The sequence below is a fragment of the Erpetoichthys calabaricus genome, chromosome 3 (genome assembly GCF_900747795.2).
Source record: "Erpetoichthys calabaricus chromosome 3, fErpCal1.3, whole genome shotgun sequence".
In the NCBI taxonomy this organism is placed as follows: Eukaryota; Metazoa; Chordata; class Cladistia; order Polypteriformes; family Polypteridae; genus Erpetoichthys; species Erpetoichthys calabaricus.
The window spans coordinates 2,763,813-2,787,244 of NC_041396.2; the positions used below are offsets into that span (position 1 = coordinate 2,763,813).

The 23,432-nt window shown below is 44.3% G+C and overlaps 2 protein-coding genes across 4 annotated transcripts in view; one reads left to right on the plus strand and one right to left on the minus strand.

Moving 5' to 3' along the window:
* ptk2ba (protein tyrosine kinase 2 beta, a) overlaps positions 1 to 10,474 on the plus strand; it is a 386,610-nt gene extending 376,136 nt beyond the window's left edge. For all 3 annotated transcript variants that reach the window (XM_028796341.2, XM_028796343.2, XM_028796338.2), the window contains one exon: positions 9,125 to 10,474. In XM_028796341.2, coding sequence (XP_028652174.1) covers positions 9,125 to 9,337 — 213 coding nt within the window. In that variant the 3' untranslated portion in view covers positions 9,338 to 10,474. The remainder of the gene's footprint in view (positions 1 to 9,124) is intronic.
* An 8,210-nt stretch (positions 10,475 to 18,684) lies between these two features.
* The window catches only part of LOC114647711 (neuronal acetylcholine receptor subunit alpha-2-like), a 33,485-nt gene continuing 28,737 nt past the window's right edge, over positions 18,685 to 23,432 (minus strand). The window contains exon 6 of the mRNA XM_028796344.2: positions 18,685 to 18,944. Coding sequence (XP_028652177.1) covers positions 18,819 to 18,944 — 126 coding nt within the window. The 3' untranslated portion in view covers positions 18,685 to 18,818. The remainder of the gene's footprint in view (positions 18,945 to 23,432) is intronic.

A 23,432-nucleotide genomic window follows, 5' to 3' on the forward strand; every position in this document is an offset into this window, starting at 1 on the left:
CGAGGTTCCACTGTACTCTGTTTGTTTAATCGACTTAATTGGTCTGGTGGTTATTTTTTTTTTGCAGTTGATAAAGGACACCTCTATCAAAGGGGATCAAATTAGGGCTAAGGTTCTGTCTGTTTCTGTACCTGATAGAATTAGTCTCTTACTAAGAGTAGGAGATTCTCGTATGTGTCAGGCTTCTCTTCTTACGTTTGGAGGAACTTGCCACATCCTGACATCCACTGGTGCATCAAAACTTCACCGAGTTGTAATCATACTTTTTCATCACATGCCCATACCACTTAGGTTCCACCTCTGCAAAACGTTAGTCAGCGTTCACTCAGTTTTGTGGATGTACATTCTTTTTTTCCACTGACACGTCTCACATGTCCATCTTAAATACATCAGAATCAGAATTCACTTTATTGGCCAGGTACAATAATGAGTACTAGGAACTTGTCTTGATAGTATTGGTGCAGCATACAGGGACAACACTCCTCGATCCCTCCGGGCGCTGCCACAGTGAGTGTTGCACAGCGTGACCTTCAAACCCCAAAAACCTCCTGCTTTGCTCAGCTCTGCAGTTTGGTGTCATCATGCTTCCCCCACTGAACCACTGGACCACAGAAAGCAAAGGAGAAGGTTGTCAGAAAGAAAATGATAGACAAGCATGTCAAAGGCAAAGACTAGAAGAGCATCATCTCCAGACAGCTTGATGTTCCTGTGACAACAGTTACAAATATAAAGAAGCTCCATGGGACTGAAGCCAACCTCCCTGGATGCCAACCCAGAATGGACAGAAGGATAGTGAGAATGGCAGACAAAAAGCCAAGGACAACTTTCAAAGAGATACACACTGAACTCTAAGATCAAGGTCTATCATTGTCTGATCACACCATCTGTCACCTTTTGAGTAACAGTGGGCTCAATAGAAGACGACCTGGCAGGACTCTGCTGTTGAAGCAAAAACATAAAAAAGCCAGATTGGAATTTGCTAATGAAGCCATAAGGCTTTGGGGTGAATGTACTTTGGACAGATGAGGCTAAACTGGAGCCTTTTGGCTTTGTGTCCACAGATGAAGAATTGAAGCTTTCACAGAAACGAACAGCAGACCTACTGTGAAACATGGAGAAGGTGTTGCTTATGTTTACGGGGCTGCTTTGCTGCATCTGGCCAGGTGTGCCTTGAATATGTGTAGGGGACAATGAAATCTCAAGACCATCGAGACATTCTGAAGCGAAATATCCTGCCCAGTGCCAGAAAGCTTTGCGTCACTCTCAGGTCAGGGGTCCTCCAACAGGATAAGGAGACAAAACACGCAGCGAAAAGCACCCAAGAATGGAGAAGAACAAATCATTGGACTATTCTGAAGTGGCCTTCTCTGAGCCCTGATTTGAATCCCAGTAAACATCTATGGAAAGAAATATAATCAGGAGAAGACCCCCTTCAGACCTGTCACTGCTGGAGCAGTTTGCTCTGGATGAGTGACCCACATGACCCGTGGACAGGAGCAGAAGTCTGATGGAGAGCTCCAGGTTGTGCAACCAAATATTAGTTTAAGGGTCCCATCATTTGTGTCCGCGTCATTTTCATTTGGGTTATTGTTTGAAATATTCTGTTGAATCCAAACTCTAAAGCAAAGTCTGATTTTTGCTAAATACCGAATATACCATGATGGGTGCCAATGACTTTTGTCATTTTCAATTTATTTCAGAGACAATTGTGGGTTCTTCATTTTTCATAGAGGGGTATCAACACATTTGCAGCAGACCCTACATTGACCCCTACAAGGTCTGCCATTCTACATTTCCAGTTCATTTGCAAATATATTCATTTAAGGTCTGTAAGCAGACGATTTAATTTCAGGCCACCTTATAAGTGTCTTCTTCACCTAAAGCTAATCATACAGGGTGAACGTTTTATATTATGTTGTCAGAATAATTGTTCAGTGAAGTCACACATTTAACTCAGTACACCAGATCCACTTTCTCATTAAGGCCCTCCATTTCTTCCACAAGTTACTGTTTTTGGCTTGTATTTTTTGTTTATTGCTACGTATAAAATTTGAAGTTTATTTACGTTTAACATTATTTACTGCAAGTTAGAATAAAGAAACATTACAGAAATATAAACTTACATTCCATATGTAATTTGAGGCAGGAACCAGCTGAGTGACTATTTCCGAGACCACATCAGACATGGTCTCCTTCCGTGTCCAGTCTCGTCTTGAAGACCCTTACTGCTGTTTAATGGACAGTGTGCTGCTACTGCAGGATTCTCACTGGAGATTCACGTACATTAGAGCGGTTCTTGGTTGCTTTCATTCCCTTTGGGGTTGAAACTCTCCGTTTTCTTTGCCTTTGTACTTTTTGACTAATCATAACTGATTTCTGCACGCGCTAAACGTCCCCTTCTGTTGAGCCTCCTGTGTATTGTGACTGTGTTTTCGAGGCCCTGGAGATTATCACGTTCATGAGCTGCCATGATCTTGTTGGCTCTTGGTCACTTTATTTTCAATTATCAGCTGTAGTTAGAAGTAAAACGTTCTTCTTTTAGTAATCTTGAGGTCTTGAGTTTGCACATGGGCTGCACCGTAGCTTTATAAAAATATGCCTCTCAAAAATGTTATTTTTTAATATGTGACTTGCCCCGTGTAGTTTGTAGTGATGGTCAGGAAAGTGTTTTAATCTGATGTTTTCATGTAGAAACAAAGTTTCTGGTATAATAGGAGTCTGTGGTGTCCAATGATGGACACCAGCAATTGATATCAAAAAGTCCATGTCACATAATCCATTTCACAGGTCATCCGGCCGTATGCACACAACGTCTCAAACATGTGTATGTATTTGTACTAAAATATTGTTATATAAACCGTTTCCAGTAAACGTTCTTGTGAATGAAAATGGGCCGCACACCCGAGCTCATGAATTGCAGACCTGCCTCCCCATCTCATTCATTGGTCAGGGGTCCAACCGAGCAGCAGCCTATTCATTGGCTAACAATGCACTTGATATGTGAAATGAACAAAAAGTGAACCCTGAGAGACGAGTAAAAATAAAGCATGAAAGCGAAAGAAAAGCGAGTGAAAGCATTCTTGAGAAGAAAACAGGCCATGTACTTGAGCACATCCGAGATGCCTCAACAAGCAGAAGGCCAGTTGGCTTGTGCAACTTTCAGAGACGGCTGCTAAAAAATCTCGAGGTACTCCATGTTGTGGCTCACCGCTATGACTATAAATGGAATGACAGGAGATGGGCCTCCTATTCAAGTGCTTGTTCATGTCTGAGTGTGTTACTTTCATTCATAAGAATGTTTTCTAGAGGTGGTCTATTTAACAATTTTTCAGTAAAAATGCTTGCGTTTTGGACGTTGTGAGCATATGACTGAAAGACTTGTGAATTAAGCACATGAGTAACGTAATTTTTCGTGGACTTTTTAATATTGTTTGCTGTTGTCCAGCATTGGTCTCCATAGACGCCTATTATATCAAAAGTTTTATTATCTTCATTCTGCACGAAAACAACATTTATTTCTAGAGCATTTTCATACAAATCATGGAGCTCAAAGTGTTTACAAGATGAAGAAAGAAAAAAATATAAAAATAAAATTGGGCAATAATAATTAACTAACACAGAAGGTCCGATGATCAGGGAGGACAGAAAAAACAAAAAAAAAAAAGTGATAACTAAATGCATATACAGAATGAAGCTATGAGAAAGCCATGTTAAAGTAACGGGGTTTTAGCAGTTTTTTAAAGTGTTCCACCATATTAGCCTGGCAAATTTCTATCGGTATGCTATTCCAGATTTTAGGTGCATAACAGCAGAAGGCCGCCCGCCTCACCACTTCTTTTAAGTTTAGCTCTTGGAATTCTAAGGAGACACTCATTGGAGGAGCTAAAGTTACAATTTGGAGTGTAAGGTGTAAGACATTCCAAAATATAAGATGGAGCAGAATATTTAAGGCTTTGTAAACCATCAGCAGTATTTTAAAGTCAATTCTAAATGGCACCGGTAACCAGTGTAGTGACGCTCAGACTGGCGTGATGTGCTCAGATTTTCTTTTCCTAGTTAAGATTCTGGCAGCTGCGGGTGCCACATGTGCTATTGTTCCATTGGCAGTTTGCTGCTCCGTAGGGTGCATTGCAGGGAAAGTGGACTCTGTAAATACACCTTTAAGGGGGGCGTCATAACACGGTCAGGACGGTTGGTGCTGAAGACTTAAGAACCGGAAAAGAAGGGGAGAAAGGGAGACTTCTTGTGGTGGAGCAAAGGGAAGCGACGAGATAGCGCCAAGAAAAATACCAGCTGGAAAAAGTTTTTTTGTTCACTCAGTGACTCAAGGGAGATGCGTCTCTGAAGATGGACTCTTTTATCTTTGGTTTCGCTGACGATTCTTTGGACCGGTAGGATTGCACTTTTTGATATCGGCTCAACGGCCAGGGTATTCCGGTAGGCTTTCTCTTTGCCATAAAACAGTAAAGACAGTTAACCTATATGGACAAACTGGTTTCTCCTAATCGTGAACATCTTGCTCCTAAACCGGGGAAGGTGGTGTTGATTGCTATGTACTTGTTTGTTTTTGGGTTTTTTTGTCTATATGTAAAATATATATGTGTAAATTTTTTTTTTGCCTCTTCTTTATTTTGTGATATGGCTTGTAGTTTGATGCTGAGCTGGGACATGTCGTGAGGGGTCAAATAAAAGGACGAGCATTGGTCACATTGCCCCGATAAGATTTTCGATATTTAACTGCCTTGCTGCAGCAATTTTATAATTGTGCGGCAATCCGGGGGTTAGTTGTTCTTCCGGGGTAGCGGTACAACTCGTTGCAATCGATTGATGTCTTTTTTGGGTGGTCCTGAGAGGAGTGCGTTACAGTAATCTAGTCGACTAAAAACAAAAGCGTAAACTAATTTTTCAACATCTTGCAAAGTAATGAGAGATCTAACTTTTGTTCTATTCCTTAAGTGAAAAAATGCTGTCCTAGTAATCTGATTAATATGTGATTTAAAATTCAGGTCAGAGTCAATAGTTACCCTTAATTCTTTACCTCTGTCTTGACTCTTAAGCCTAATGCATCAAGTTTATTTCTAATACAGTAATCCCTCGCTATATCGCGCTTCGCCTTTCGCGGCTTCACTCTATCGTGGATTTTATATGTAAGCATATTTAAATATATATCGCGGATTTTTTGCTGGTTCGCAGATTTCTGCGGACAATGGGTCTTTTAATTTCTGGTACATGCTTCCTCAGTTGGTTTGCCCAGTTGATTTCATACAAGGGACGTTATTGGCAGATGGCTAAGAAGCTACCCAACTTACTTTTCTCTCTCTCTCTCTTGCGTTGACTATCTCTGATCCTGACGTAGGGGGATTGAGCAGGGGGGCTGTTCGCACACCTAGACGATACGGACGCTCGTCTAAAAATGCTGAAAGATTATCTTCACGTTGCTATCTTTTGTGCAGCTGCTTCCTGAAACGACATGCTGCACGGTGCTTCGCATACTTAAAAGCTCGAAGGGCACGTATTGATTTTTGCTTGAAAAACAAACTCTGTCTCTCTCTCTCTCTCTCTCTCTCTCTCTCTCTCTCTCTCTCTCTCTCTCTGTCTCTCTTTCTGTGCTCCTGACGGAGGGGGTGTGAGCTGCCGCCTTCAACAGCTTTGTACCTGCGGCGCGTTCGCATACTTAAAAGGAAAACAGCCCTATTGATTTGTTTGCTTTCCTCTCTCTGACATTCTCTGCTCCTGATGCGCACTCCTTTGAAGAGGAAGATATGTTTGCATTCTTTTAATTGTGAGACGGAACTGTCATCTCTGACTTGTCATGGAGCACAGTTTAAACTTTTGAAAAAGAGACAAATGTTTGTTTGCAGTGTTTGAATAACGTTCCTGTCTCTCTACAACCTCCTGTGTTTCTGTGCAAATCTGTGACCCAAGCATGACAATGTAAAAATAACCATATAAACATATGGTTTCTACTTCACGGATTTTCTTATTTCGCGGGTGGCTCTGGAACGCAACCCCCGCGATGGAGGATTACTGTACCCTCATTATATCCATTTTTGCGAATCACTAAAATTTCCGATTTCTCCTTATTTAGTTCGAGAAAATTACTACTAAAAACAAAAGATTACATTTTTTCTCTGTCCAATACTTATAAGTACATGGGACAAGTAACATATTAAAAAAATGTCATTTTTGGGTGCACTGTTCCTTTAACGCTGCAGTCAATCCCATTTTATAATTTTATTAACTGCACATTTTTAAAACATCAAGATTTCTGAAATGCATCTATCACTACAAACTTCATTGGGGGAAGTAACTTATTAAAAATGGAATTTTTAAATAGAGTATTTCTTTATGTCACAAGGAAACTATTAATTAGTTTAAACAGCTTTTCCAGATAATGCCGCTGGTGATGTATTTGATCCAGATGGCAGGTGAACCCTAAACTGCCCTCGGACCCCTTCCTATAATATTGATAGATTAAATAATATAATTAAAAGAATATCAAAAAAACAACAAAGAGCAACAGACAAAGTGGAGATCCAAAGTATTAAGTCAATTATATAAAAACACAAATATAAATGGCACCAATCGAATCTGTAAACGCTAGACCAACGCACTCATTCACAAATAACAAGAAAGGGAAAACCAATCGAGCACAGATAACCCACGCTTTCCTGTCACTTCTTAAATAAAATTGTACCCCTTTTTTCTCTTTTTTTTGCTGAGTCTCCAAAATGCACCCTGTTGACCGTCCCATCCACTTCTTCCTAGAGCACGTTGGCCGATGAAGTCTTTCCAAATTAGAAAGGGCTTCCATCTTTCAGTGAGGCAGTCTCCTGTCTGGCCGTGGTTAGACTACGTTTGTATTCTCTACCACAAAGACTGTGCTCAGTGTCGTTCCTCCTTCTCCTGCCCTTTTCGCACTCCTTTTCAACTGTAGATTAGTATTCACTTACCATGGCAAACTCCCGGAAATTACTGCAACAGACCGTACCCCACAGAGGTCCTCCATATGGCCCTCTGCCCAGTGTGTCTATTTTTTTCCCTACACTTTACTATGCTGTAGGTGCTTGGGTGGTGACAGGTTTGACATTGAGGCCGACACAGAAAGACAAAAGACAAACCAAAAAATACATTATGTGCCAGCGCTGCAATTTAGCGGCAGGTTCATAACGTTGGTTCTTTAAAATAAAAATCTGCAGGTAATATTAGCACAATCAGTGCAGTCTTATTTATGCTGACATCATTGCTTTCCGCTTCCATTTAGTTTTTGTTCTCTACTGTAGTATTTGAGTTACCTAAAGCACCAGGAGAGGGCGCTGCTGTGTGAGCTCTTTTTGCGTGGGTGCTCCGCCTGGCACTTATCTCGCTTGCACTGGCCATCCAAGTGGTGGGCAGACAAGTAAAAAAAAAAAAGACAAATATAAAAAATATACGTGTTCAAGAAACAGCAGTTAAGGTAAAACTGAAACAGTAAACTCGTTCCTATAGTTGAAGTCGTACAGAATGTTTCTCTGTTTTTAAGATGAACAAGTTTTCAGATTTGCCAATGCTTTTCAATGGTCAGGTCAAGTTGGGGAGTCTGCACTGGTACAGCGCATTGCCGCACCCACTACACGACGAAACAACTCGGGATCCCGGTTGGCAACCCCCCAGGCAGATACTCAGTCCAGTCCTACCCTCCGGAAATGACCCTCTATCTGCCGCAGCCAGGTGTTACGTTGGCGACCCCTTGGCCTGGTCCAGCCACTCAGGTCCTCAACAATGAGGATCCTACAAGCTGGAATTGCGCCACATGGCCATAGTGCCGTAACTGACGCTCCCTCACAATGCAGGTAACATGCCTCATTCGGGACTCCATGAACAACACAAAGTCAAACCAACGGTACCCAAGGATTTTCTGGAGAGACACACAATACCAAAGGAGCCTAGTCTTCGTCTCAGGTCACTGGATAGCGTCCATGTTTCGCAACCATATAGCAAGACAGGAAGCACCAGGACTCTAAAGACTTGGACGTTCATCCTTTTACAGAGATATCAGGTGGCGCCACACACCCCTTTCCAGTGACCTCATGACCCCCCATGCTCTCCCAATCCGTCTATTTACTTCAGAGACATGAATGTCACTGCCCAGGTCAGTAAACCTCTCAATGACGAGGTCGACACTCTCTCCGCAAACAGACACACTGCTGATGGCCGTGCCTGAGAGGTCATTAAAGGCCTGGCTGCTGGTTTTTATCAGGACACTCGTAAGCCCAGACACTCAGACTCCTCACTCAGTCTCTCAAGACCCCCAATCAGTGCCTCCATTGACTCCGTGAAGATCACAGCATCGTCAGCAATGTCAAGATCCGTGAACCTCTTTTCACCAACAGATGCCCCACAGCCGCTGGACCTCACGACTCTGCCCAACACCCAGTCCATACAAGCATTGAACAGAGTAGGTAGAGAACACACCCCTGGTGAACCCCAGAATCAACTGGGAAAAACACAGAGGTCCTGCCTCCACTCTGCACGGCACTCACAGTACCAGTGTACAGGCCAGCCATGATAGCCAGCAACCTCGAGGGGATCCCACGAACCCTCAGGATGTCCCACAGCGCAGCTCGATCAACTGAGTCAAACGCTTTAAGAAAATCGACAAAGGCTGCCGATATTCGTGTTTGCGCTCCATGAGAACCCTCAGTGCCAGGATGCGGTCGCTGGTCAACTTCTTAGGCGTAAAACCAGAGAGTTCCGGTCGCTGGTAGGTGAGCAAGTGATCACGGATCCTATTGAGGACGACCCTAGCAAGGACCTTACCTGGCACAGAGAGATTATAAAACTTTGCACTGCACAATCTGTTCAAGATTTCCAATTGAAAATGAAACTGTTACAAATTTTTTGAAGAATAAGTGTGCCACATCTCAACAGTTTGTTCTCGGAGGTCGACAGACAGACAGGTGGTCTTTCTCAGTAGGTGTTTTGTGCATTATATGTGACCACACCTAATAGCTGTTGTAATCTTTTTAAGACACAGGAACATTTAAGGCCTGTTTGCCACTGAGACTGGGCGGTTGTCTAAGAGTTTCCCACTCTAACCCTAACCCTAACCTTGTTCTTCTTTTCTTTTTTTTTTTTGTTACAGATTGAAGGCACACAGAAATTGCTGAATAAGGACATGGCCGAACTCATCAACAAAATGAAAATGGCCCAGCAAAACCAAGTCACTTCACTAAAGGAAGAATGCAAGAAGCAGATGTTGGCTGCTGCTCACACTCTGGCGATGGACTCCAAGAATCTGCTTGATGCGGTAGACCAGTCACGGGTTCGAGCCAACCTAGCCAGACCAGTGTCTTAGCCATAATAAGCGGGATTCGTGGACAATGTTGAGTCAGAAATTTTATAGAGCAACAGATTTCATCTTCCAAATCTCTGAGGTTCCCATTGCAGTCTGTTGTAACGCAGTCTCAAGCAGAGGTGACGGAAGGCGTCTTACTTAAAACAGGCTGCAGTGGGTGCTGAGGTAAGCCAGTGGTGGCGCTGGGCACCAGGGATTTCTTTCCATTTAGATAAACCTTGTAGAACAATGCGCTTGGATTCACAGCATCCAGGGAAAAACGGCAAATAACTGACATGCACCCTTCTATTGATTATCCACACTGTCATTTGCCCTTGGACTGAAGCTGACTGGTGCTGTGTTGCCAGGTCCATGTGAGTTCAGGGTATACTTTAGACCACCGTAAATATCTTTTCAATTTTCTTTAATTGATGGTCTTTCTTTTCATGCACAAATCGGTTTTCCCAGCTTTCCTCCATTTACAAAATGACATTTCCTGAAGGAAGTGTTTATTGTAAAGCCCAAGAGAGAGAGATATGGGGTCTTCTCTGGCCTCTCAGGATGGCCACTTGCCTAAGAAGACCCACACAATTTAACAAGATCCTGCTAAAGCAAAATGCAGATTGCTTTTGGCCAATCAAATCGAGCAACTACTACTAAACCGCACAAGAAGCGTAAGTTAAAGTGAATGACATGTGAACTTTCCATTGTGAATATGACTGCGATGAGCTGGAGCTACGGAGGCGTTGCGCTTTAGTTGCTGTGTGCACTCGTATCCAGCAGGATGCGCTCTCTTCTGCCATGCGCTGACTGATTATCAGTGACCTGACGTTACAGCGGCCATAAGGGCCTCCTGTGGCCATCTAATGTTAATAGAAAGAGATGCTCATCTCTATTAAAATGTCTGGTAGTTGTGTGGAACTCTTTTAGATCTAGATTAGGTGACCTTCAGATCCTCCTTCCCCTGATTGCTCGACTCTCTTGTCACCCTGGAGCTGCCCGACTACATCAGCTCGTTGTTTTATGGGTTTTTTTTTGGTTTTTGTTTTCTGAAAGAAACTGTATTTAATTAGCTTTTGAATTTTGTATTTAAAAATATATGTGATATAATGTGTTTTCAAAGTCATTCTTGTTTGAATAAACCCTTTGAGTATCTCAGCAACTTATCGATTTGTCTTTCCTTTTTTTAGACTACACTGTTGATGTAAAGTAAAGCAGTAAAGTAGCAACGTGTTCTGCTCACACGGTGGCCCGAGTCTGAGAACGGAGGTCTAAATTATGTGTCATGCTCTTCCTTTTGTGGCGTTTTCTTCTTTCTTCCACCAGATCGTAGCGGCGCTACCAGGCAATGAAACTTCAATTCCCAGAAGTCCCTGCAGTGGCTCTGATTGGTCGTCTGCTGAGGGTGCATGGGCTGCTGGGGACAAGGAGGCTGGTGCGAGATTTAAAAGGAGGCCAGTTCTACAGAGGAAGGGAGTTTTTTTATTGTTTCGTGTCTGAAGTTACCGCTCTGTTTGCCTTCCCGTTTTACTACCCATGGATTCTTGTCTTGTCCTGAATCGTCTCCTGTTCGGTGTATGGACTGTCTGGTGTCTTCCTGCTGCATGAGGACTGTCTGAGGATTTGTTGTCGACCTGAGAAGAAAGAAAGGCGCGCTCCTGATCCTGTCATGTGTCATCATCTCATCAGTCAATACCGGTAGGCCTGACCTTTACATTCACATACAGCGTGCTGATCTCTGGACTGTCCGTCTCCATCATTTCATTCCATCGTTTTTCATGGACTTCATCGTGTGTGGTTTCTGTTAGTTGTTTGTTATTGTTGAATCCGTGTTTATTGTATATAGGGAAGGGAACTGGGGTGGGATTGTTTGGTTTGTGTAGTTATATTTCGTTTATTATTGTTTTAATACATTCTTCGATTTCTGTTTTATTATCAGTTGCTTTTTTGTCTCTCTGAGGGAGTGTGTGTGAGTCGGGCCAACGCTGGGTGCGTTCTTGGGATCCCCACCGAAAAAATAAAATCACCGTCAAAGGCGGTGTGAATCTTAGCTGGGTTTTGTAGTCCGCTACAAGGTTATGGTTATGGGGGTACAATACAGAGGCTGGCTGATGAAAGGCGTGATTGCGATAACAATGGACCACTCACTCGCCGTAGAGCCCTCCCTGTGCGTCAGCAACAGTGAACAATCCGCATTGTTGCAGGTATTTGGATCCTCGTTTGTTCATCCTGATAACACTCCTCATATGAACTTCACAGCACAGTAATTCAAACTCCATGTTCAGAGAACTTCCTCTGTGGAGCCCCTTAGTCAAGCCGCCATCATGCTAATCCACGAGCCAATTGCACCGTATTTTCGTACAAATTTCTCTGTCCGCCATTCAAAACTTGTGCCCACTCTGTATGAATATTCCCAGCCCCTCATCATGAATGAACAGCTAAGTCCGGTGTGCAAAATATCATTCATAGATTTTTTTCCCTGATTTGAATTTCTTAATTTTTATTCATTTTGGATTATTATTCTTATTATATTTATGCAAGTTCTAGTACCATTAAGAAGGATATCAGGAAGGCTTAAAGACAGTTGGAGAGGAATATAGCAGATAAGGCTAAGAGTAGTAAAAGAACAGTCAAGGAGGAGGTCAAGTGCATCAGAAATAGTAAAGGAGAATTAAAAGATACAGACAGTGAAATAGCGGATGAGCTAAACTTACATTTATCTGAGGTGTTCACAAGTGAGCAAGTGGATAACCTCAGAGCAGTAACAGGGACTACTAAGGAGGTACTGAGGGATTTGGAAATTGTAGAGGGAGAAGAGCTGCTGAGATTAAATAAGCTGAAATCAAACAAATCACCAGGACCAGATAATATTTACCCTCGAGTTCTTAAGGAGGCCAGCGAGTGCAGATATAAACCCTTGACACATATTTTTAGGAAGTCACTGATCACTGGAGAGATTCTGAAGGACTGGAAAATGACAAATATCATCCCATTATATAAAAAGGGTGACAGGGCAGATCCAAGCAACTATAGGCCAGTAAGCTTAACGGGCATCACAGGAAAATTAATGGAAGGAATTATTAAGGATAAGATCGAGCAACACCTGGCAAGGACAGAAGGTATTCTAAGCAGTCAGCATGGGTTCAGAAAAGGGAGGTCGTGTTTTACTAACATGCTGGAATTCTATGAGGAGGAAACAAAAGGATACGACCAGAGTGGAGCAGATGAGATTATTGATGTGGACTTTCAGAAAGCATTTGATAAGGTGCCACATGAGAGGTTGTGCATCAAACTAAAAGAAGTGGCAGTTCAGGGTGATGTTTTTAGATAGGTGCAGAATTGGCTCAGACACAGGAAGCAGAGGGTGATGGTGAGAGGAACCACATCAGAACTGGCTGATGTTAAGAGTGGTGACCAGCAGGGGACAGTGCAGGGGTCGCTGCTATTTTTATTATCTATAAATGATTTAGATAGGAATATAAAGAACAAGCTGGTTAAGTTTGCAGATGATATCAAGATAGGTGGATTAGTAGATAATTTGGAATCCGTTATATCATTACAGAAGGACTTGGATAGCATACAGGCTTGGGCAGATTTGTGGACGATGAAATTTAATGTCAGTAAATGTGAAGAATTAGACATAGGAAGTAAAAATGTGAGGTTTGAATACAAAATGGGGGGGTCTGAAAATCGAGAGTCCACCTTATGAGAAGGACTTAGGAGTCGTAGTGGACTCCCGACAGTGTTCAGAAGCCATTAAGAAGGCTAACAGAATGTCAGGTTATAGAGCGCCTTGACGTGTGGAGTACAAGTCACAGGAGGTTGTCCTCAGCTTTATAACACACTGGTGAGGCCTCATCTGGAGTCCTGTGTGCAGTTTTGGTCTCCAGGCTACAAAAAGGACATAGCAGCACAAGAGAAGGTCCAGAGAAGAGCGACTAGGCTGATTACGGGGATGAGTTATGAAGAAAGATTCAAAGAGCTGAAGAGGTGAGCTGACTGACGTGTTTAAAAGGGAATGAGTCCAGTGGATCGAGACTGTTATTTTAAAATGAGTTCATCAAGAACACGGGGACACAGCTGGAAACTTGTGAAGGAGAAATTTCACACAAACATTAGGAAGTTTTTCTTTACACAAAGAACGACAGACACCTGGAATAAGCGACCAAGTAGTGTGGTAGACAGGAGGATTTCAGGGACTTTCAAAACGCGACTTGATGTTTCTTTGTAAGAAATAAGTGGACAGGACTGGTGAGCTGTGTTGTGCTGAATGGCCTGTTCTCGTCCAGATTGTTCTGATGTTCTGTTATGTTTGTGTATAATTTTAACATTTGTATACTGTGTCTTTAAATGTGCGTCTCTTCTGTGTGTTCCATTGGTGGAAGCCCAAGAGGTCCCGCTACTGAATCAGCACCTTAACGTGACGGAGTGGTTTGTGTGCTCAGTGACCCCCTGAGCGATGCCGTTGGGAGTCATGTACCACCCATGGAGGCAAGGTCAGAGGTGAGGTCCTGATGAAGACTGACTCAGCCAATTCCACCACATCCCACCAAGGGGCCATCCAAAGCGGTACAACTTCCTACCGTCCCTTGTCATTCTGCACACAGTTTGCCTCGTGGATTCCCATCAATCAGGAAGTGAAGCGGTGTGGTTTGCAGATTGTGCCCCCTTCACTTACCCCCATTATCCTTTGCGAAGGCTTTTTCTTCCATCCATCCTTTTTTCTGTTTCAAAGTACAACCAGGAAGGTGGAGTGACAGAGAAGGACAGCATCATCATCATCGTCGGATCGACGGACAGCCATGACATCAAGAGGTGGGGCCAAGTTGATGTCACCCTTTGGCTATATGCTGAATCAGAGGGGGGATCTCAGCAGTGGATTATTGAGTTTGTGTCGAGGTCGTTGCAAGTGCTGCTTTTCTGAGGGCATTCACATATCAAACAAGAAGTGCCAACTGCAATAGTCCTGTCTGTCTGTCTGTCTGCCCCTCATGGAGCGATTTTGTTGAAATTTGGCACAATTACTCTTCAAAGACAGTTTGGTTCTCTTTGAGATATCTTGAACAGATTACGCCGTACAAAGCTGACATTTAAAAATCTCCCATTGGAAACTTATTGGTCTTGAGAGAGAAAAACATTCTGTGCGACTTCCACTGCGGGTTAGTTGACTGTTTCAGTTTACGTTGAGGGTGGTGACGTCAATTTTTTGTACTTTTTTTTCTGTTTTACTCATCTGACAGCTTCTTTGATCCCCTGTATAGTAATTATTCACATATTATTAGTGTAAGTTCCTCAAAACTCCAGGGAAGGTGCGTATGCAGAGTGAACTCAAAGGTAGTCACCCATCTGGAAATGAATGGAAGGTCAAAATAATTCTGTAAGCCGACGCTCAATAAGTGCAGACTGAACGGACATGATATCTCACGCTGCCACCTGCTGGATTCTTTCAGATTTACGTAAAGTACGCGTGCAAATATTAACAGTAAAACACTTGCGTAGCAGGAGCGTCCGCTGGAGCATGCATCACGTGAAGTGTATACCTGGCCTTATCCAGCTCCATGCGACTGTCACGTCTTTGGTCTGCTTACAGCGGCTCTACACGGTCGAAGGGTCACCTCTGATGATGAGGAAGACTTTGATTTGGCAGCAACTGAATGGCTTCTTCTCCCAAAGAATGAACGAGTCAGTGCAACGAGGATTTTGAGATTTATTCACTTTCTTTAAACACACTGCTGTTATTCTGTACATTCTATAAACGTTGCTTTTCCACATATTTCGATATTTTTCTCTTTCTCATTTATTGGGTGATTCTCTTTGTTGGGCGGTCTGGTGGCTCTGAGGCTGGAGATCCGTGCTGCCAATCAGAAAGGCTGCCGGTTCAAATCCTGTGAAGGTGACTTAACTCCATTGGAGGGCCCTTAATCTGCCATGGCTCTGTCCTGAGGATGACGTTAATCTGCGTCCAGCCCTCCAACCTGCAGGGAGAACCTGAGGGTCGGTGGCAGGATTGGCACTCCTGCCACCATTAAAAGCCTCCCACTGCTCCGTTCCATCTGAACTGGTGGGGTGCTGAGGTGTCACCCGTCGCGTGGTTGCACTCGGGTCCTCATCTGGGATCCTGAGGTTGGTTTGTCATGGGGTGGGTGACAGCGACGCGCTCGATTGGTGCTGCTCCTAACCTCTCTTTGTTCTTGATTTTTATTATACGCAGCTCGTTTTTGTTCATTTTCGTTTTTTCGACGTTCATTAACAGCTCTTGCCGCACTTTTTCTATTGCGATATGAAATTTGATGTTCTTGAGTAGATAATTTGCTTTTCTGCACTGCCATTATAGGCGACTGCATTAAAGTCATGAGGTGGGACAGAGAGAGCGTGTGCACAGTAGGAGTAACGATTGGGCGAGTGGGGTGGAGGGGCGTGGTCAAGGATGATTGATGCGGACACAACGGAAAGCTTTTTTAACATCATAATAATAATAACTCTTTACATTTATATAGCGCTTTACATAGTGAGTGGAGAGCCAGTTCAACCACCCCAATGTGCAGCACCCACCTGGACGAGGCGACGGCGGCCATTTTGTGCAGCAGTACACTCACCACACTTTAGCTATTGGGTGGTGAAGTGGTGAGAGAGAGACAACCAGTTAGAGACAGGGACTGATTAGGGGCACCAGAACAAACAGGCCCTGGTGGGCATTGTGATACACCCCACTCGTTGTGAAGGATGCCCAGGGGTCTTTAATGACCACAGAGAGTCAGGACCTCAAGACTCGATGTGCCCAGTGGTGCCGAGGCCTAGCAGCACCCTGCATTGTTAAACCGAAGGAGGAATGAATGGATCTGATTGTGAGCTCCGTCCAGCCGCCATGCCAACTGCACTTCAGAGGTGGTTCCTTGATCAGTGCTGCTCCTAACCTCTTTGTTCTTGATTTTTATTATACGCAGCTCGTTTTTGTTCATTTTCCTTTTTTTCGACATTCATTATCAGAAGAGGTCATCCACCTGAAGCTCAGCGTCTTCAGCCCGGGCCAGTACCTGGATGGGAGACCATCTTGGAAAAAGCCTGGGTTGCTACTGGAAGAGGTGATGGTGAGGCCAGCAGGGGGTGAGTAACCAGGTGGTCTGTGTGTGGATCCCAATGCCACCAGTGCAAGTGATGGGGACACTTTGCTGTCAAAATGGCACCGCCCTTTTGGGATGAGATGTTCAAACTGTGGTCCTCACTCTCTGTAGTCATTGAAGACCCCTGGGTGTTTCCTGATGTCCTGGGTAAACTGCCCACCACAGCGTGGTCATTCCCACCCCCTAATCATTCCTTGTCTGTCACTCTCACCCCTTCACCACCTAATAGCTGATGTGTGGTGAGCAGCCTGGCGCAAGATGTCTGCCGTTGCATCATCCAGGGGGATCTAACACATTAGTGGAGGTTTAAGTGGCTCCCCCCTCTCTATGTGTCTTCTTCTTCCATCATCAGCCCCTTCGAGTGGCCATGAACGTCAGAATTCAATGCACCCTTACGTCGTCGTCGCTCTTCGCTTTTGTTTTCTGAAACCTTCTGCCACTTCGTGGTATCGGTGGACTCGATGTCAGCGGTGCGACCCCAAGGGGAGTCGCGAATCGACGCCAATCAGGAATGTGACGGGCGAAGTGGCCTTCACAGTGACTCGCTTGTTCTTCTGATCCTCCGGACTACTTGAGGGACATCACTGTGGTGGTCTCTGAAGAGAGACGAGCAACCAAAGAAGAAAGAGCTTGTAATTTGTGAAAGGGCTTGAGGGGGTCATGAGTCATTGATTTAAGTGCCACCGCCTGTGTGGGTCACTTTATATGGAGTATTCAGAAAGCCATCTTTATGTTTTGGTAGGTTGCAGCCTTCTGCTAAAGTCTTTTCCTTTTTTGCTCCTCAGGCAACACTCGATGTGCCAGAATGAGAAAACGAAAACTGGATGTTAGGAATTTGTGCAAGCATCGAACCCTCCACTCACTACTTCATCAAAGCCCCTTTTGGCAGCCACTCCAGCCTGAAGTCTTCTACAAAGCTTCACACACCAGGGTTTGGGAATTTTCTACAATTCTTCTCAAGCTCTGTCCGGTCAGGTTGGCTGGAGATCATTGGTGGTCAGCTGTCATCAGGTTGGGTTCAAGTCCGGACCACCAGATCAACCTGAGGTCCAAAATGCTCTGAGCAGATCTTCATTAAGGACATCTCTGTCTGTGCTTTGCTCCATTCGGCTTTCCATCTTCCCTGACTCGTCTCCCAGCCACCATTAGAATACCATCGCCCAAGAGATTTCTACCAGATGTCTCATGATGTTTCAAACTGAGCTCAGACAGTTCAGTCTCGGTTTCTTACAGTCCAAGAGTAATAAACTCCAAGGGGGCTTCCGTGTGTCTTTTACTGTGGGCAGGCTGTCATAGACCCCAGTGTTGCAGTGATGGTTGTCCTTCAAGATGAATCCAGTTGCAAATCTCCACATCTCCACTAGACACCCAATCAGATTGCAGGTTTTTTGTCACATGGTTTACTTGACTTGACTTAGATTAGCCCCTCCCCAAAACCTTAACCATAACATAAAGCTGCAAACTCCTCAATGGAGTGTCTGGAGGTCTTTGGTGTCCTTCTGGAAGTTTCTCCCATCTCCACACAGCTTCTCTGGAGCTTGACCAGAGTGACCATCACCTCACTTACTAAGGCCCTTCTCCCCCGATTGCTCAGTTTGGCTGGACGGCCAACCTCCAGGAAGAGCTCAAGAATTTTGCAGGCCCCTGTGCTCTTGGGGACGTTCAATGCCGCAGCCTTCCCACACTTCCATCTCCAAGCTCTGCAGGAAATTCTTTTGTGGCCGTGGCCCGGTCATTGTCAGCCACCGCTTGTGTGTCTAGGAGACATTTCACTTTTTGCCTTTTTAATAAATTTAGCAAAAATATCTAAAAATGTCACGTCTTCGCTTAGTCGCTCTCTGGTGTTGAGTGTTTGATGAGGGGAGAAAAACAAGGAATTGAAACGAAGGCCTCAACGTAACAAGGAATGACAAAAGTGTCAAGTCGGAAGACTCTCTGAAGGTGCAGGGTCTCCACTGACCGCCTGGCCTGCGCTGAATGAGACCCCACACACACACACACACACAAAGTCTGCTAAAGAAGGACTCGGGTTCAAATCAAAGAAAGACAAACGATAAACTTCTAAAAGTGAACTTTGATTAGCATTCAAATGTGGAGGTGACAGATTAGGTGATATGCAGTCACAATCAAAGCCATTAGAAGGTCCCCACAGACAGACTGAAGTTCCACTCGTAGACTCACTTCACCTGATGGAAGAACGACCGTGGATTGTGGTGGGTTTTTTTGGTTTTTTTATGGACATCCATCTTTTTATTGTGGTTTTTATCATTGGATCTGGAAAAAGAGCAAAGTCTGGCCAAGTGTCCTGCGCATCGATGGCAGCGTTTTACATTCTGGTCCTTCCACTTTTGGAGGGTGACGAGCCGGAGATTTGGAGTCCACTAGATCATGCCTGCTAGCCACGGGGGCAGGAAGAGGCCAATCGTCCCCAAGAGGCACACGATGACAAACATCCAGAGGAATATCCGGTCAATCACCATGGCAACGTACTTCCAGTCCTCCTTCACCTGAAAGGAAATCACAAAAAAAAAAAAAGAGCAACTGTCAAACCGAGGGCCACCCGGTCCCCAACGCATGTCATCATGGTCGGAGGGCCGCTGTGACTGAATGACAATGACAACAACAATGGAGACAGAAATCTTTTCATGCAAATTTCATAGTTGGCAAAAAGCCAAACGTGCAGCCATACTGGGCGCTAATGGGGGGTCAGTGTGGCAGACACATGACTGGCAGAGACGAGCAACACTGGGCCTACAGTTTGGGGACAACGGGCTCTGAAATGTGTTTAGTAATTATGACACCAACGCTCACTTGAGAGAATTCATTGAGTTTACTTTTCCGTGTTTCCCAGAGTTCTTGTCCTCATCTGCGTAACGCGCACAATCCGCCATCTCAACGCGTGTGAGAACAGCTTCTTACCCACAATGCCTGCTCGTTTGATGACCTGCGTCACTAGAAGGAGACCTCGCTGTACCAACGTTTTTGTTGTTTCATTTCTTCCTAACTTGGCTTTGAATCAAACAAAACGAGGTGAAGCCTCCGGCGACAGAAACTGGATTTATCTGCCAACCCCCCCGCGTCTCTCAGGGTTACAGTTGATGTTTCCACCATTTTTAGATACCAGACTGTCTATCAGCTTTCCAGGACTTCACACCTCTGCCTATCACAAGCCCACCAAGTGACCTTCTCTACAGCCCCTGCCATCCTTGGTACACTAAAAACTCTCACGATTCCTTAGACTCGGCCACCTCTGCTGTAATGGGGTGGACATCTGTAAAGAAGCACACGTGATAAGGAGGTTCTTCATCGATAATAAAGGATACCCTCCTTATATGCTGGACAAGGCCCTCAACATCTACTCTCCATACCCCTCTGGTCCTTCATCTCCACTCCGTCTCTCGCCAAGGTCAGGTCAGGGCACACACACCACACAACAAAACAGCTCGGGATCCTGGTTGGCAAACCCCCAGGGCAGACACGAGGTCCAGTCCCACCCACTTATCTGCCACAGTCAGGTGTTACGTGGGTGTCCCCCTTGGCCTGGTCCAGTCACTCGGGTCCTCGACAATGAGAATCCTCCGAGCCGGATCACCCTTGGGTAATCACCATGCAGGTCATGTGCCTCATTCGGGACTCCATGAGCAACACAAAGTCAAACCAGCGAGACCCAAGGAGTTTCCAGAGAGACACACATGGAGGAGTCGAGTGTTCATCTCCGGTCACTGGATAACGTCCATGTCTCACAAACAGGGGGCACCAGGACTCTAAAGACTTGGACCTTCGTCCTTTTGTGTCACATAGCGACCTCATGACCCTGCCATGCTCTCCCAATCCATCTACTGACTTCATAGTCACCAGAGTCACATGAATGTCACCACCGAGGTAAGTCAACCTCTCAATGACGAGGTCAAGGCCAAAATCCCCCCTTTTGCAGACCCTCCCTTCATACCGATACTTGCCGTACTCTCCCGATATTTAGGTTTGCTAGTCCTGACTGCTTTCTCCTTCCCACGGACATCACTTCTATGTACACAGACAGTCGTTCCTCATTGCCCTCAGGCAGACCTTCATCAGGACCCTCCTAATGGCGTCTTCATCAGGCAAGTTCTTAGCCTCTCAATACCAGAATGGAGCTTAACTGTGCCAGCATCACCTGGGTGGTGCAACGTTTCTCATCTTCCTACCAAGGCTTTGTACTGGACCATGTCGGTGATTGTGTTGGCAATGCCACTTGCTCTAGACGCCAGCCATAGCAGATCATTAATGAATGTGCCAGTTTACAGCCATCTGTCAGGTTACTGGTCACCATGACCACCACAGCTGCATAGCAGAACATTTCAGGGAGCCCACTGGAGAACTCGTCCCATCTCCTGACCTCTCCGTCTGTGTTGTCTGACACGAAGCTCACTGTGGGGTCTTCATGAGCGACTCCCCCTTCATCTTCGCTTCTTCTCACCTCCTCTCCTCTCTTCGGCCCTGACTTTGTTCCCTCTTATTTCTTTTAGCTACTCTTTATTATGTCGGCTCTTTAACTGTCTTTTCTTTTCCTTTATTTTTATTTTTTAACTGACGAAGCCCTTCATCCAATTCCAGGATGTATGAGGTCCGCCCCCCGACTGTAGAATTTATTTTAATCAACTTTCAGAAAAGACAAATCCCTCGTTTTTCGACTTAATCTCCCTGCTCTTCAATACGCTTTTGTCCGTCCGTCAACGAGCTTTCGTACTCCTTCATTAAGAAATGTTTTATGCTGAGCTGCGAGCCACAACTGCACCGCTGTCTTCTCTTCATCAGGCGTGAATCTTCATCCTCATCATGGATTATTGCGTAGGCAGAGCCCTGGCTGTGGTCTGCCACATCGTCTACCGTCACTCGCCTATTCAAGACAATCGTTTCCCGTTTATGCTCAACGTTGTCATCGGTCGTGGACGGGCGTCCGGCTCCTTCTTCATGGCAGGCATTTGTGCGACCTTCCTTGAACTTCTCTATCCATTCATACACACTTCTTTGTGACAAAGCACTTTCTCCATACCGTGCACAAAGTCTTTGATAAATATCCACACTGGGCACACCCTCGGAGTATAAATCACTGCACGTTGCTCTTCGTTTGTGCAAACCACAAGAGGGGCAGCCATTGTTTCTCGCACCGCAGGTACAAGCAAGCTGACGTGTGTCACACCCGTGTCCATGGGAGGCAGCTAAAGGGCCTGAATGATGGGAGTTCCACACCAGACCAGGTCTCTCGACCCTCTGCAGACCACGCACGGGAAATCTCATCGGGCACCGGCGCCCACAATGACATCACTTCTGGTTCTGGTGCCCTCTATGACATCACCTCTGTTTCCAGAGCCCTTGATGACGTCACTTCCGGTTTCGGCACCCTCTATGATGTCACTCCCGGTCCTGATGACATTACAGATAATAATAATAATAATTCTTTGCATTTATATAGCGCTTTTCTCACTTCTCAAAGCACTCAGCAATTGCAGGTTAAGGGCCCAGCAGAGCAGAGTCCCTATTGGCATTTATGGGATTCGAACTGGCAACCTTCTGATGACCAGTGCAGATCCCTAACCTCAGAGCCACCACTCCACCTCTCGTTGCCACTCACTGTCAGTACTGATGACATCATCTCCGGTCTCTGCCTTTAAATCCACCATTTTCACAAACCTAAATCAGTTCTGTTTTGGACTCTGACCTGTGAACAGCACAGCCAGTTTTACCCGTTTGCAGCCTGGGCATAAGATACAGATGGCAGCCCCGAACATTTTTTGATGTCTACGAATCATTCTAGTGACAAGTAACACAGCGGTGACTGGGGGGACAGGAACCTCATACAGAAAGACAGTGCTGTCAACACAAGTTTTAATATAACATGACTCACCCGCAGTGCTGTGAAAAAGTATTTGCCCCTCCCTGATGTTTTTGGCTTCTTCATAACTCATAATTGTTTCAAATTTGCACTTTCTCATATAGATAGATTTTAATTTAGCGTAGTAGGCAGGATAAGATAGATAGATTTTAATTTAGTGTAGTAGGCAGGATACGATAGATTTTAATTTAGTGTAGTAGGCAGGATAAGATAGATAGATTTTAATTTAGTGTAGTAGGCAGGATAAGATAGATAGATTTTAATTTAGTGTAATAGGCAGGATAAGATAGATAGATAGATTTTAATTTAGTGTAGTAGGCAGGATACGATAGATTTTAATTTAGTGTAGTAGGCAGGATAAGATAGATAGATTTTAATTTAGAGTAGTAGGCAGGATAAGATAGATAGATTTTAATTTAGTGTAGTAGGCAGGATAAGATAGATAGATTTTAATTTAGTGTAATAGGCAGGATAAGATAGATAGATTTTAATTTAGTGTAGTAGGCAGGATAAGAAAGATTTTAATTTAGTGTAATAGGCAGGATAAGATAGATAGATTTTAATTTAGTGTAGTAGGCAGGATACAATAGATATTAGTGTAATAGGCAGGATATAGATAGATAGATTTTAATTTAGTGTAGTAGGCAGGATAAGATAGATAGATAGATTTTAATTTAGTGTAGTAGGCAGGATACGATAGATATTAGTGTAATAGGCAGGATACGATAGATAGATTTTAATTTAGTGTAGTAGGCAGGATAAGATAGATATTAGTGTAATAGGCAGGATATAGATAGATAGATTTTAATTTAGTGTAGTAGGCAGGATACGATAGATAGATTTTAATTTAGTGTAGTAGGCAGGATAAGATAGATAGATAGATAGATAGATAGATAGATAGATAGATAGATAGATAGATAGATAGATACTTTATTAATCCCAAGGGGAGATTCACATACTCCAGCAGCAGCATACTGAGAGAAAGGTAAAGTTGTACACAGAGCTGCTGGAAAGGCTGCGGCGCCTGAGTCAAGTATACAAAGTACAGGGAAAGTGTTGTAATTGTCCAAATATTCAATCTTGAGATTTTGATGAATCTCGATGTTTAAGACCTCCCGAGTCC